The sequence below is a fragment of the Callospermophilus lateralis genome, chromosome 1, assembly GCF_048772815.1.
Source record: "Callospermophilus lateralis isolate mCalLat2 chromosome 1, mCalLat2.hap1, whole genome shotgun sequence".
In the NCBI taxonomy this organism is placed as follows: Eukaryota; Metazoa; Chordata; class Mammalia; order Rodentia; family Sciuridae; genus Callospermophilus; species Callospermophilus lateralis.
In genome coordinates, this window is record NC_135305.1 from 207775808 (window position 1) to 207788598 (window position 12791).

The following is a 12791-nucleotide window of genomic DNA, read 5'->3' on the forward strand; positions in this document are numbered from 1 at the left end:
GGGTAGCGGACAGAAACCACCACTCCCAGAAACCCTTTTCCTTGGGCGGAATTTTCCCTCCCGACTTCCTCCACGCGAAGGCAACCGAGCATGCGCAACCGGAGACTACCTGGGTAAAAGGCGGCGCGGGGCGGACTGCGCCTCCCAGAAGGCCGTGGGGTAGTCTGCGTCTCCGCGTGACAAGAGACTTCCGGCGCGGAGGGGCGGGGCCGTGCGCGCGGTTGAACCCGCAACAGCGGCGAAGGGAGCGGCCAGTGGCCGCAGGGCGCTATCGCCATGGAGGCTGTGCCCCGCATGCCCATGATCTGGCTGGACCTGAAGGAGGCCGGGGACTTCCTCTTCCAGCCAGCGGTGAAGAAGGTGAGCGTTCCTCCCACCTTTCCCTGTCCGCCGCAGATCTCAGTCGTCTGGCAGCGCGTGACGCCCCCTGTGCGCCGTCCCTGTGAAACCCTGTCGCAGGCCGGCTTTCCTCCGCCTCGCCCACCCCTGCGCTCGCGGACAGTCCTTCCCTTTCTTGCTTGTCCTCGCAAGCAAGCTCCCGCATCCTTGCTGGAACCGCTTCCCTACTTCTGCCCCGGGCCACCCTACAGTCCCACGGAGGCTCCACTTCCTAAGGGCGACGTGCTAACCCAGTACTGCCCCGCCCGTTTCCACGGCAGGACCGCCCCACTGGGAGCGGTGGACTGCCTAGACCGTGCAAGTTCTGCCGCTCGGCTGGCCCTTGGTGGGCTCTTCACCCACGACCCCACTGGACAGATGCTAAGGATAGCACAGGATGTGTGTTGCGTATCGCAACCCCCGGTGGCCTATAGAGATGCTCAGCCCCTGACACTGACTACAATTCTGCATGGTCTCTTCACAAGAAGAATCTTATTCGAAAACCTTTTTGAACCTAAACATACAATTTTTGCCGTTTTTAGGAGGGCTACCGCTTTTCAAAACTGCCCGGACAACATGTTGTGTTGTAGCTCTCTGAGAGACCTTACTAGTCATTGTGTTGAACAGAGGAGACGGGTTTGATGTTGACCGAGGCAAGGGGCTTCTTTGTGAGAGATTGAGTGGTGATTGAACTAGCTGCTGCTTTAGGACCGGCTGCCCCGTGGCATTGAGGGTCAGAGTAGAAATTAAAAGGAAAAACCTGGAGGTTGCTGTAGGTGGGAGGCCTTGGGGTTTTTAGCTGCTGGAGTAAGCAGCAGACAACACTTGAAGAACTAGGAGAGAGAAAGTGAGTTTGGAAGTAGTTTCCCAAGAAACTGTCTCCCATCTTCTTTTCATGATACCACTGCCTTAGTTCAGGCACTGTTAGTTTGCATTTCTTTTTTTTTTTTCTCCTTGGCTGGAGATGGAACCCAGGGTCCTCATGCATGCTTTGCAAGTGCTCTACCATTGAACTACACCCCCAAGCTATAAAACCAGGAAATTAGATAAACTGATCTAAAATTCCGGAATTTTGTTAACTCTTTCCACATCTGCTTTTTTTTTTTTTTTTTGTAAAAACACAACCAGGTGAGTTTTTCTAAACAGCAAAACTTTTTGTTTTCTAGCTTTACAGAATGAGCCAATTATTATTACTATTTTTTTTTTTTTTTTTTAGGGTACTGGGGATTGAACCCAGCTCAATCCCAAGTGCTAGGCAAGCACTCTACCACCGAGCTACCCCATATGCCCTTTAAAAATTTTTTATTTTGAGGGGCTGGGGTTGTAGCTCAGTGGTAGAGCACTTGCCTAGCATGTGTGAGGCACCGGGTTCGATCCTCAGTATCACATAAAAATAAATAAAATAAAGGCTTTTTTTTTTTTTTTTTTAAGTCCTCTTTAAACTTTTTAAAATTTTGAGTCAGAGTCTCCCTAAATTGCCCAGGCTGGCCTCTAACTTGAGATGCTCCAGCCTCAGCTTCCTGAGTAGTTGGTATTATAGGCATATACTACTGCACTTAGCTAAAGACAATATCTTTGTTTCCCACTGAGAGTTCTCCCTAATCTAGTTCACTTCTTTCAGCATTTATCAAAACCCTACTATTGGGCTTGGGTTGTGGTTCAGTGGTAATCTGCTTGCCTTGCATGAATGGAGCACTGGGTTTGATCCTCAGCAGCACATAAATAAATAAAATAAAATAAAGGTATTGTGTCCATCTACAACTAAAAAACCAAAAATCCAAACCCTACTGTGCCTGATGTATGTGTTTCTGGTACAGGTGTCCCAGATTCTGCTCATAGCCATTTCCTTAACATGCTGTGTGTCCTGTTATGTACTTTTGGTCATGAAATTCCTCCTCCTAGAGCTCTCAATTTTGCTTTGTAATGTGGTGATAGCGTCCTTCTTTAATGGGTGTATATTCGTTCTATCTTTAAGGTCCAGTTTGAGCTCTCTCCCTTAATCCTTTCATCTGGATTAATCATCCCTGAGTAGAATACTCTGAATTCCACTCTGTTCCTTTCCTTGATGACAGTAATGTGTGCTGTTTTGACTCCTCCTTTTCAGTTGGAATCTCTAAACAGCATCTCCATGTTCCTCATAACCTAGCAGAATACCTTCTGCGTAGTTGGCAGACAGGAAAGTATTTCTCAAATAACTGAATGACAGTCAAGAGGGAACTTAGATTAGTTTTTAATTATGGCAACCCTAGCTATATAGAAATTCAGTGGATTTCTCAGCCCAAAAACTCGTGGGAGATGTTTTTGTTTTAACTTTTTTTTTTTTTTACTGGTCAATCTTGTGAAGCCAGTAAGATACTGTGAGCAGTGACTTTCCTGAGAGCACCTGGGCCCCTGTGAAGGGAACTGCTCAAGAAATAATTGTTTCCCTAGACATGGGACTCCTCCCTTCTGCAGAAGCCAGTGTAACCTGGAAACTCTTCTTTCCCTAACTCTAGAGCCCCTTCTCTACATTCTGCCACTGGTCCCCTTGTCTTTCTCTATCTTTTTGCTCGGAGCTCTAAAGCTTTACTTTAGAATAGTAAAGTTAAAAATTGATTCTGTTTATGTCAGCCTCTCAAGAACTATGCCGAGTCCTGGTGATTGCAGACAAATGAATCTATCTTTTCCCCTATGGAATTCATAGTCTGGTAGGGAAAATTTAAAAATTAGCGCAATGACATTAGTGTAAGAGAAGTATTTGCAGTGTACCAAAGTACTGATCTAAGGAGGGGCTGTCGGGACTTTTGCTAGAAGTGGATTCTAAAGGATGAATAGGAGTTTCTAGACAGTTTCATTGTGAGGGCTAGGTTTTTGACAAAACCTTTCATGGTGGTTGGTATTGTTAAGTATAGTTTGTGGGGAAGACATACATTTGGACTGGGTCCAAAAGACCAAACTAGTATAGAGTTTAATCACAGTCACTGGGTTTAATCACTGTCACTTGGTTGGTTTCAGGAATCCCTGTAACCACTTAATTAGACTAAACAACCAACTAGTTAAGCTGTAACCAGTTGACTGATTGATAGACTAAGCTGTAGTCAATTAAGTTGTTTTCTGTCTCATTGTTTTTATATAAATTTTGTCAGATGATGTTGGTTGGAATTCTGTGAACCTACACTGGTTGGAGGACTGCCTGGTTTGCAAATTGTTGTTGTATTCTTGCTTTTACTCAGATAACTCCATTAAATTAAACTTGGGAAGGATTTATCTTTTTTTTATATTTATTTTTTAGTTTTTTGGTGGACACAACATCTTTATTTTATTTTTATGTGGTACTGAGGATTGAACCCAGCGCCCCACGCATGCCAGGCAAGCGCATTACCGCTTGAGCCACATCCCCAGCCCCAGGATTTATCTTTAACAATATTGATTTTTTTCATTTCCAATGGGCGTGCCTCCATTTATAGAATAATGGGAAATAGGAGTTAAAAGAGCAAATTGGTTTTGAACTGCAGTGCTAAACTTTAGTTTGGTATACCTGGACCCAAGTGATTTAGTGAAGAAGTGCTGTTGGCTTTGCACTTCTATTTTTTCATTTTTGGTGCTGGGGGTTGAACCCAGGCCCTTGTGGATGCCAGGCAAACATTCTACTAGTGAGCCATGTCCTCCCCCAGTCCACCCTGCACCTTCTTTTTTTATATTTATTTATTCATTTATTTTAGTTGTAGTTGGACACAATATCTTTATTTACTTATTTTTATGTGTTGCTGAGGATTGAACCCAGGGCCTCACACGTGCTAGGCGAGCACTCTACCGCTGAACTACAAATGGAGCCCTGTGCCTTCTTACTTGCACTTTAGAGATCTTGCTGACTCACTGGAAACAGAAGAAGGGTGACTTCTGCTCTTTATCAGTGAATGATTTGGTCACAAGTGTTCGTGTTTAAAGATTTTTCTTTCTTTCCCAAACACTTACCCTGAACCAGTAGCACTTGAGCTCAAGTCAGGCTCACTTGAACTGAAATGATGCATCCATCCCTGCCTCTTGTATTGAACAAATAGTTATTAAGTGCCTATTATGTGTCACCGTTGAGAATATGGTTGATGACAAAAATCTCTGCATTCCTGGAGCTTACCTTCTAGCCATCCAAGTAGTAATCCATCAAGTGTGGGTTGGTAGCCTCTTTGCCTTTCCTTTGGCCTCTTCCCACTTGGATTGAATTGATTTGTAAATCTCCATTTTCCTCCTAGAGTCCTCCAGAGAAATTGCCTGCCTTTCAGTCCTGTCAGCTGCTTGCTGAGCTTGCCTCTATGACTTCACTTCACCAGGCCACTCCAATGGGAACTTTCAGCCACACTTTCTTCCACATCTGGTCATTGTCCTTGCTTGGGTCTTTACTGGAATTTGTTTGCTTCTGCTTATCATGTAGGTTGAAGCATATCTCATTAGGATCCCTTTGGCTGCCCGGCAGTTGTACTACCCTTCCCTGAATTCATACAGGTCTTCACTGTCTGATCACTCAGTTGACTTCCAACACAGACTGCACACACTTGTTGGCTCTTCTTACTACTGTTCGTCTTATTTACATCTAGATAGAGCCTGTTTTTTCTGGTTTGTGGAAGTCCCTTACTCCCTGCCTTCCAGATTTCCCATGGGATAGCTAACACTTTAAAAAAAAGAAAAAAGCTTATATGTACACACACAGAGAAAGTTAAATGAGAGGATCAAAGGCCTAAAAGGCCTCTGGGTACTTGGCAATGAAGGTATTGGACATTGTTAGTTACCTGTGGTTTGACCTGTATTAATTTCTTATCACAGATTTGGAGTCACCCAGCTGGTCTGCCTGAACTTGTCTTTCCCCCTTGTGTTTTACAGCAGAGTGGCTCCAGGCGCAGATGACCTGGATTGTCTACTTTATTCTCTGACTTTTATCTCATACTCCAAGGGCCTATATCTATTTCACTTAGGATTCTTCCTTTACTTGGGAAGTAATAAATACTTGTATAAGACAAGTGTGGGCTTACAAGTGTGGGCTGAATGACTTTGTCTAGCTGTAGCATCCTCTATGAGATGTAACTTGAGTTTTTACTTGTTTAGACAAACTAAGGACCATTCAGATGAGATGTGGGAAAGAGGCCTCAAAGATTATGTGGGGATTAGACTAGGACAGGATGAAAGTCTTTTCTCGTGCTGGGTACTTATTGCCCTGTGATTCTCTCTCAGGCTTTGATAACTGGACCAAAGGGATGATTTTCCTTGGCATTGCTCTTTTCTCTTAATAAAATTTGTCTCATTTGACATTCAGCAATAGTATTATAATGGCAGGACCCAGGATATATATTTCCAGTGATCATTAGCTATAAAATTCTGTGCCATGTGTGACTGAATAAAGTAACAAGGAAAACACATAGCCACTGGAGCCAGACCCTGATTTAGGTCTTTCTTTGCTCCTTAGAGGTCTTTCTTTGCTCCTTCAACTGCTACAAATAATCGCATAACTAATCTGATCCTCACTTTTCTCCCCTGTTAAGTGGAACTGTACAAACCTGTGAGAATCAAGAGTTAATGTTTGAAGCCAGTGTGATGGTGCACACCTGTAATCCCAGTGGCTAGGGAGGCTGAGGCAGGAGGATCACTAGTTCAAAGCCAGTCTCTTAGGGCCTCTTAGTGAGGCCCTTTTAAGAAATATATATTTCTCTAATATACATTTATATTATACAAATGTATATTAGAGAAATATATATTTATATAATAAATAACATTTATTATATAAATATATAATATATATTTAAATATTCTATATATATTTCTGTCTCTAATAAAATATATATTTCTTAAAAAAGGAGGCTGGGGATGTGGCTTAGTGGTTAAGCACCCCTGGGTTCAATCCCAAGTACTAAAAAAAAAAAAGTTTGAGTCCTTAGTACAGGTCTTGACATACTCTAAATAGTATTTTCAGCTGAGCATTCTCTCCCTGTTTAGAAAATAACTCAAGTGTTAGAGGGGCTGGGGTTGTGGCTCAGTGGTAGAGTGCTCGCCTCGCACGTGCAAGGCCCTGGGTTTGATCCTCAGCACCACATAAAAATAAATAAATAAATAAAATAAAGTTATATTAAAAAAAAATTCAAGTCTTTATGATAGCCCTGTGAGTGGTAATATTAACCCTGTTCTACACATAAAAAAAAAAATCCAAGCCCAGATTTTATACAGCTCAGGGCAACAGCTAAAACTTGAAACTGTATCTTGGATTTTTCTCTGGAAATGGCTTCTCTCTTGGTATTTCTCTGGAAATGAATTTTTCTGGAAATGAATTTTTCTGGAAATGAATCTCTTGCTGTTTTTCACCTCTATCCCCCCACCTTGCCACCAGTATTGCTCTCTCAGAAGCAACCCCAGCTGATCCAGGTCCTCCGTCTGTTGTGTAGGTGCGTGGTGTCCTTTCAGGATCTCTTCTGCAAGGCTGCCTTCTCAAGCTTTGCTGGGAGTTTCAGAGTCCTCGCTTGACTGTTAGGAGTTCTGCAAAGTCTCCGAAGACAGGGAGGTTGGGAGGGTCTCTGTTCCTTATTCTTGACTTAGCCTCTTTCCTCCTTTTGGTAGTGGGGAGTAATTAGCATTCGTAGAGGATTTTGTCAGGGTTTCAAAAACATCCTGGCTGCTCTATGGTCTCAGTGGTAAGGGATTTATTTTAACTGCTCATTTTCCAGAGTTATTTATTGGAATCATATTTTTAAAAAGAAGCACATTGATCTAAGATGTAACTTGGGCTCTAGAGCATGAAGGCCTGAGTTTTGGTCATTGTCCCATTAATTACTAGAACTGGAGCCTTGACAAATGCCCCCTAACTTCTTTGCCTCAGTTTCCTCATTTCCTCATCTGTCATATGGTAATGATCATGATGGTGTCCACCTTGTGGGGCATGTAAAGATGAGTGACTGTTAGGCCCTCAGCATAGTGCCTTGCCTGTGGTAAGAGTTCAGTAGTGTCTGCTGCTGCTCATTTTCGAGGAGCAGTGAGGCAGGTTGCAGGTGTCTCTAAGGACAATTTGCAGGGGGTGGGGACAGCAGTTCTTTCCCCTTCACCATTGGGTGAACAGCAGGGACTGATGTTCTTAACCTTTTAGGACACTCCAATGTCCCTCTGATTCCTTTGGCTTCTATTTCATGGGGCCTCTAGGCTGCACTTTTACTTATTTTCTCTAACCTGAAGATGGGTAAACCTAAAATCTCTTACTAAAAGGGAATCAAAGAACATACGCTCATTTAGATAGTTCAGTTTTACCTTATAGTTTTATATTTTATATTTACGAAGGTTTGTTTTGTTTTGATGGGGGAGGGGGTAAGGGAGGAGGATTTAGATCAATCAGAGGGAGAATTATTAACCAAGAGTGCATAAATGGGCTTCACAGTGTCTTTGAATCCTCGAAAATTATTAAGGTTTGAGAGAGTGTCTGTGTGCGCGCGCGCACGCATGTAGTTGAATATTTTTAAGGAGTTTTTTTTTTTGTTTTTTTGTACCAGGGATTGAATCCAAAGGAACTTAACCACTGAGCCACATCCCAGCTCATTTTATTTTTTGAGACAGGTCTCACTAAGTCGCTTAGGGCCTTTCTAAGTTGCTGAGGCTGGCTTTGAACTTGCAATCCTCCTGCCTCAGCCTCCTGAGCAGCTGGGATTATAACTATGTGCCACCATGCCGGGCTCGGGGGTATTTCTTTCATGGCTTTTACCTTCTTAAAGGACCCAAAAAGGGGAAAGTGTTTTTCAGGTATCATTTAGTTCTTCAGTAACTCTTAAAGCAATTTTCTAAATTTCAAACATTGAGAGGGAGGTTGGAAGAATTAATGCAGTGCTCACTCAAATCCTTGGTATCTAGAGTGGTTTTTTATTTTTTGTTTTAAGTGGGGCTGGGGATTGAACCCAGAGCACTTACTCTACTACTGAGCTACCCTACCAGCTTCACTACCTCATCTTAATGGTTATATTTTACCATATTTGTTCTAGATAGATAGATAGATTGATTGATCCTGTGAACCCTTTGAAAGTAAGTTTTAGACATCCTCACTTTTCTCCTGGACACATCTCAGCATGCATTTCCTAAGGGTAAGGATATTTTCCTATATAACTACAGTATTATTATACCTACAAATATTTGTGATAATTCTTTACTATTTAAGTTTCATCTGTTACCCCAAAATATCTTAGAGCTTTCTTAAAAATTCTGATCCAGTCTTAAGTTTTCATATTGCACTTGTTTATTGTTGCTTTAATCACTCTTAATTTAGAATAGTCTTCTGCCTCCTCCTTTTTATTTTTATTCATTTATTTTGCAAGATCGAGAGTTGAACCCAGGGCCTCAAGCATGCTAGTCAAGTGCTCTAACACTGAGGTATTCCCTCTCCCTTTTTAAAAATGTATTTTGTTAAGTTGCCCAGGCAACTTCCTGAGTAGCTGGGGTTAGCCTCCTTAGTAGCAGGCATGCACCACCAGGCCTGCCTTTATATTTACTTTTATTTTTTTGTGGTGCTGGGGACCAAGTCCAGTGCCTTGCACATGTTAGACAAGCACTCTAACCACTGAGATACATCCCTAGTGTCCTTACCTATTAAATGACATTAATTTTTGAAGAGACTGGGTTAATTGTTGGATAAAAATGCCTCATCTTCTGAATTTTTCTTGCTATCTGTTTTCTCCCTTTCCTGTAAAGGCAGCCATTTACTGAGCACACATTTTTCTAATAAGGCCTACCTTTACTCACTCTTATTGTTTGGCATGGCAAGGGTGGGTCATTGGCCCTTCAGTGAACACATGGTCTGGGGAAAACATGTAACAGGCCTTAACACCTGAGGTCAGTCATTCCAAAGTATACTGGGGTGGGTGTCCCTGAGATGTGCCAGAGGACAATTCTTAAAAGATGTTGGGAGCAGGTTGCAAAAAGTCATGAACTCTGTGCCAACATTAGATTTCGTCTTGGAGGCTTTAGGAAGTTATTGTAGCATGTTCTTTTTAGATTATAGTATTTCTTTATTTTTTGGGGGGGTGGGGTGGGGTACAGGGATTGAACTCAGGGGCATTCAGTCACTGAGCCAGATTTCCATCCCTATTTTGTATTTTATTTAGAGACAGGATCTCTCTAAGTTGCTTAGTACCTTGCTTTTGTTGAGGCTGGCTTTGAACTCAAATCCTCTTGCTTCAGCCTCCTGAGCCCCTGGGATTATAGGTGTTCGCCACCATGCCCAGCTATTTTTTTAAAATATATCTTTATTTAACTTATTTATTTTTATATGGTGCTGAGAATCGAACCCAGTATCTCACACGTGTTAGTCAAGTCTCTACCACTGAGCTACAGCCCCAGCCCCAATATTTCTCTTTAGAAATCATATTTCTTAAGATATCACTAACCTGAGATAAGAGTGTTTTGGGTTTATTTTTTCAGAGAGAGAGAGAGAGAGAGAGAGAGAGAGTGTGAGTGTGTGTGTGTATGTGTGTGTGTGTGTGTGTCTCAGAAGGATTGAAAGCCAGGAGTGACATTAGAGTTGTATTAGAAAGATAGTTCAAGCCTGGGTTGGGATGGGTTTGAATGGGTGGATTATCCAGGCCAGAGGAGGCAGGGGAACAGAGGAAAAAGCTCACAGATACAGGGAATTTCAGAAACCAAATGAACAGAAGAGTGAATTAGACTCAGTAACTGGATGGTGCTGTAATTAATTCTGCAATACCTCCCTTCTATCTGTCCTTCTGATCACTTTGCCTGCTAGAACAGATAGAAGCTGTCATACAACCTTGTAGGTTTCTGCCCGGCTAGTTCCTTAGTAGCCAGCCGTGAAAAGGGACCACAGTAAAGTTGGGCAGGCTACAGACATGCTGTGAGAGAAATGTGCTACTAGACAGCCTTTCTCAGCTTCCCCCCTTTTAGGGCCTCAGCTTGAGTTGATCATTAATGTCCTTTGTGAAACTGGTAGGTCTGGCCCCCAGAATTTGAACACACCAGGTAACAGGTATTGTAGCAGGGGTGGTTCCAGCTGCCTTATCTTTTTATCTTAGTTGAACAAGGGGCTGTTTGGTCCAGGCCTCTAGGCTGGTATGGCTCTAGAAAGGTTTTGAGGGCTGGAGTTGTGGCTCAGCGGTAGAGCACTCACCTAGCACTTGCAAGGCCCTGGGTTCAATCCTCAGCACCACATAAAAATAAATAAATAAATGAATGCATAAAGGTATTATGTCCAACTACAACTAAAATAAATAAATATTTTAAGAGTTTTTTTTTTTTTTTTTTTTTTTTTTTTAAAGAAAGAAAGCTTTTGAGGTGGTGAGTACTATTGTGGGCAGGCATGCCAGTCCCCTCTCTGATGTGGGCAGTCTCTGCAGACAGAACACTGCAGATCACCTAATTTCTATGGTGCACTTTCCCAGAAAGGAAAATAGGAAGGTGAGGAAAGCTTTGTATTCTCACTGTTGTTTGGTGCCTCTTGCCTACATGTGCTTAGAGTTATGGTTGTCACTCCAGAACAAAGCAAGGCCCAATTCTGGAGGGAGGTTTGAATTTGTGAGTTTGTGACCTTTTAGGGCATTCTCCTAGGGTCCCATTTCAGCCAGCTAAGTTGCCTGGCTTTTTGAGCCGGCAGAATCCTGGACTTTGTAGAGCAGGCCACAGCAGTATGAGGACCTGCCAGGGTACTTACGTAGGGTGTGCAGTCTTATTTTCCACTGTGATCTAAGGAGGAGGAGATTGCTTGCTCAGCATCTTATGCTGCCCATTGTTGAAGGTAGAGTTCCCTGGTGGGCTGGGAGACAAGCTTGCAGTTATGGGTCTGGACTTGATCGTATATCCTAACTGATGATTGCCCAGATCATAGGATGGGGGGAGTGTGTGTGTGTGTGTGTGTGTGTGTGTGTGTGTGTGTGTATTATCTCACTAGCTTGCATTTTTCTTTGTCTTTTTAGTTTGTCCTGAAGAATTATGGAGAGAACCCAGAAGCCTACAATGAGGAACTGAAGAAGCTGGAGTTGCTCAGACAGGTAAGATGATGGTATTTTTAGGTAGTCATGATCATTGATAGAGAGGTAAAGAAAACACCTAGAACTGTGGTCTAATTTTTTTCCTCTGCCAAAGCAGTGAAATTGATAGTAGAAACATTCGCAAATACTAAAAACAAAAATAAAATCTTTTTAAATGTTTTTTAGTTTGTAGACAGATACAATACCTTTATTTTATTTAACTGTTTTTTTATGTGGTGCTGAGGATCGAACCCAGTGTCCCACACGTGCAAGGCAAACACTCTACCAACTGAGCTACAACCGCAGCCCCCAAAATAAAATCTTAAAACACCTTTTTATAATTTTTTTGTACATTAGTTGGTCCTCTATGTCTATGGGTTCCACATCTGCAGATTCAATCAACTACAGGTTGAAAATGTAGTTAAAACTTCCGTGGTTGAGTCTGTACTGAAGAAGTAAAGACTTTTTTCTTGTCTTTATTCCCTAAAAAGTAGTAACAATTATTTATATAGCATTTACATTGTATTGGGCATTATAAGTAATCTGGAGATGATTATGTGGAGGTTACATGCAAATACCATGCATTTCATATAAGGGACTTGAGCGTTCTCAGATTTTGGTATCTGCAGATATACTGGAACCAATCCCTTGTGAATACTGAGGGAAACTATATATATAATATAAAATCACTGTAGGATTCTGTTCACCACCTGTACTGGTTTGTAACCTGCCTTCTTCACTTGATAATCTATGACTATGTCCTATATCAATGAACATATGATAAGAGTATTTTAAATGACCTGTGACCATTATATTGCCTTATAATTTAACCTGCTTCCTCTTGAGAATATTAAACCATTTCAACTTTTCATCATTGTAAAAAATATTGTTATATTTTCTGTGCATATGTGGGCCTTTCTAGGACCATGTCTCAAGGAGTTAGTGGGTAAGTGGGGTACACTTTTTCCTGTTCACTTCCAAAGAGGATATGTACCTGGTCCTGCTACTCCTTGTCAACTTTGGCAGTCTGATAGATGAAAAGGATGTTTAATTTTAATTTTTAGTCATTTGGTTAATGGTAGAGTTGTATAATTGTTAATGGGTTTGTTTTATATCATGGGAATTATCTGTTAATTTTTTTTTTTTAATAGGGTATTGTAGCTTTTTCCTTACTAATTTATAAGACTTCTTCATACATTAATGATATTGCTCCCTTATATCATGTAAATATTTTTCCAAAATGATAGTTTTTATTTATTATATTTTTAATAGACATGTTTAATATTTATAAATCTGATTCATCTCATTTTTCCCTTCATAGTATCTGCCTTTGATATGTGCTTTGAATTAGTATTTATGGGCTGGGATTGTGGCTCAGTGGTAGAGCACTTGCCTAGCATGTGCGAGGCCCTGGGTTCAATTCTCAGCACCACATATAAATAA

General features: G+C 41.6%; 1 protein-coding gene across 1 annotated transcript in view; it reads left to right on the forward strand.

The window, feature by feature from the left end:
• Positions 1–208: 208 nt before the first annotated feature.
• The window catches only part of Ptpn23 (protein tyrosine phosphatase non-receptor type 23), a 28257-nt gene continuing 15674 nt past the window's right edge, over positions 209–12791 (forward strand). Inside the window, exons 1-2 of the mRNA XM_076844833.2 lie at positions 209–360; positions 11295–11369. Coding sequence (XP_076700948.1) covers positions 277–360; positions 11295–11369 — 159 coding nt within the window. The 5' untranslated portion in view covers positions 209–276. The remainder of the gene's footprint in view (positions 361–11294; positions 11370–12791) is intronic.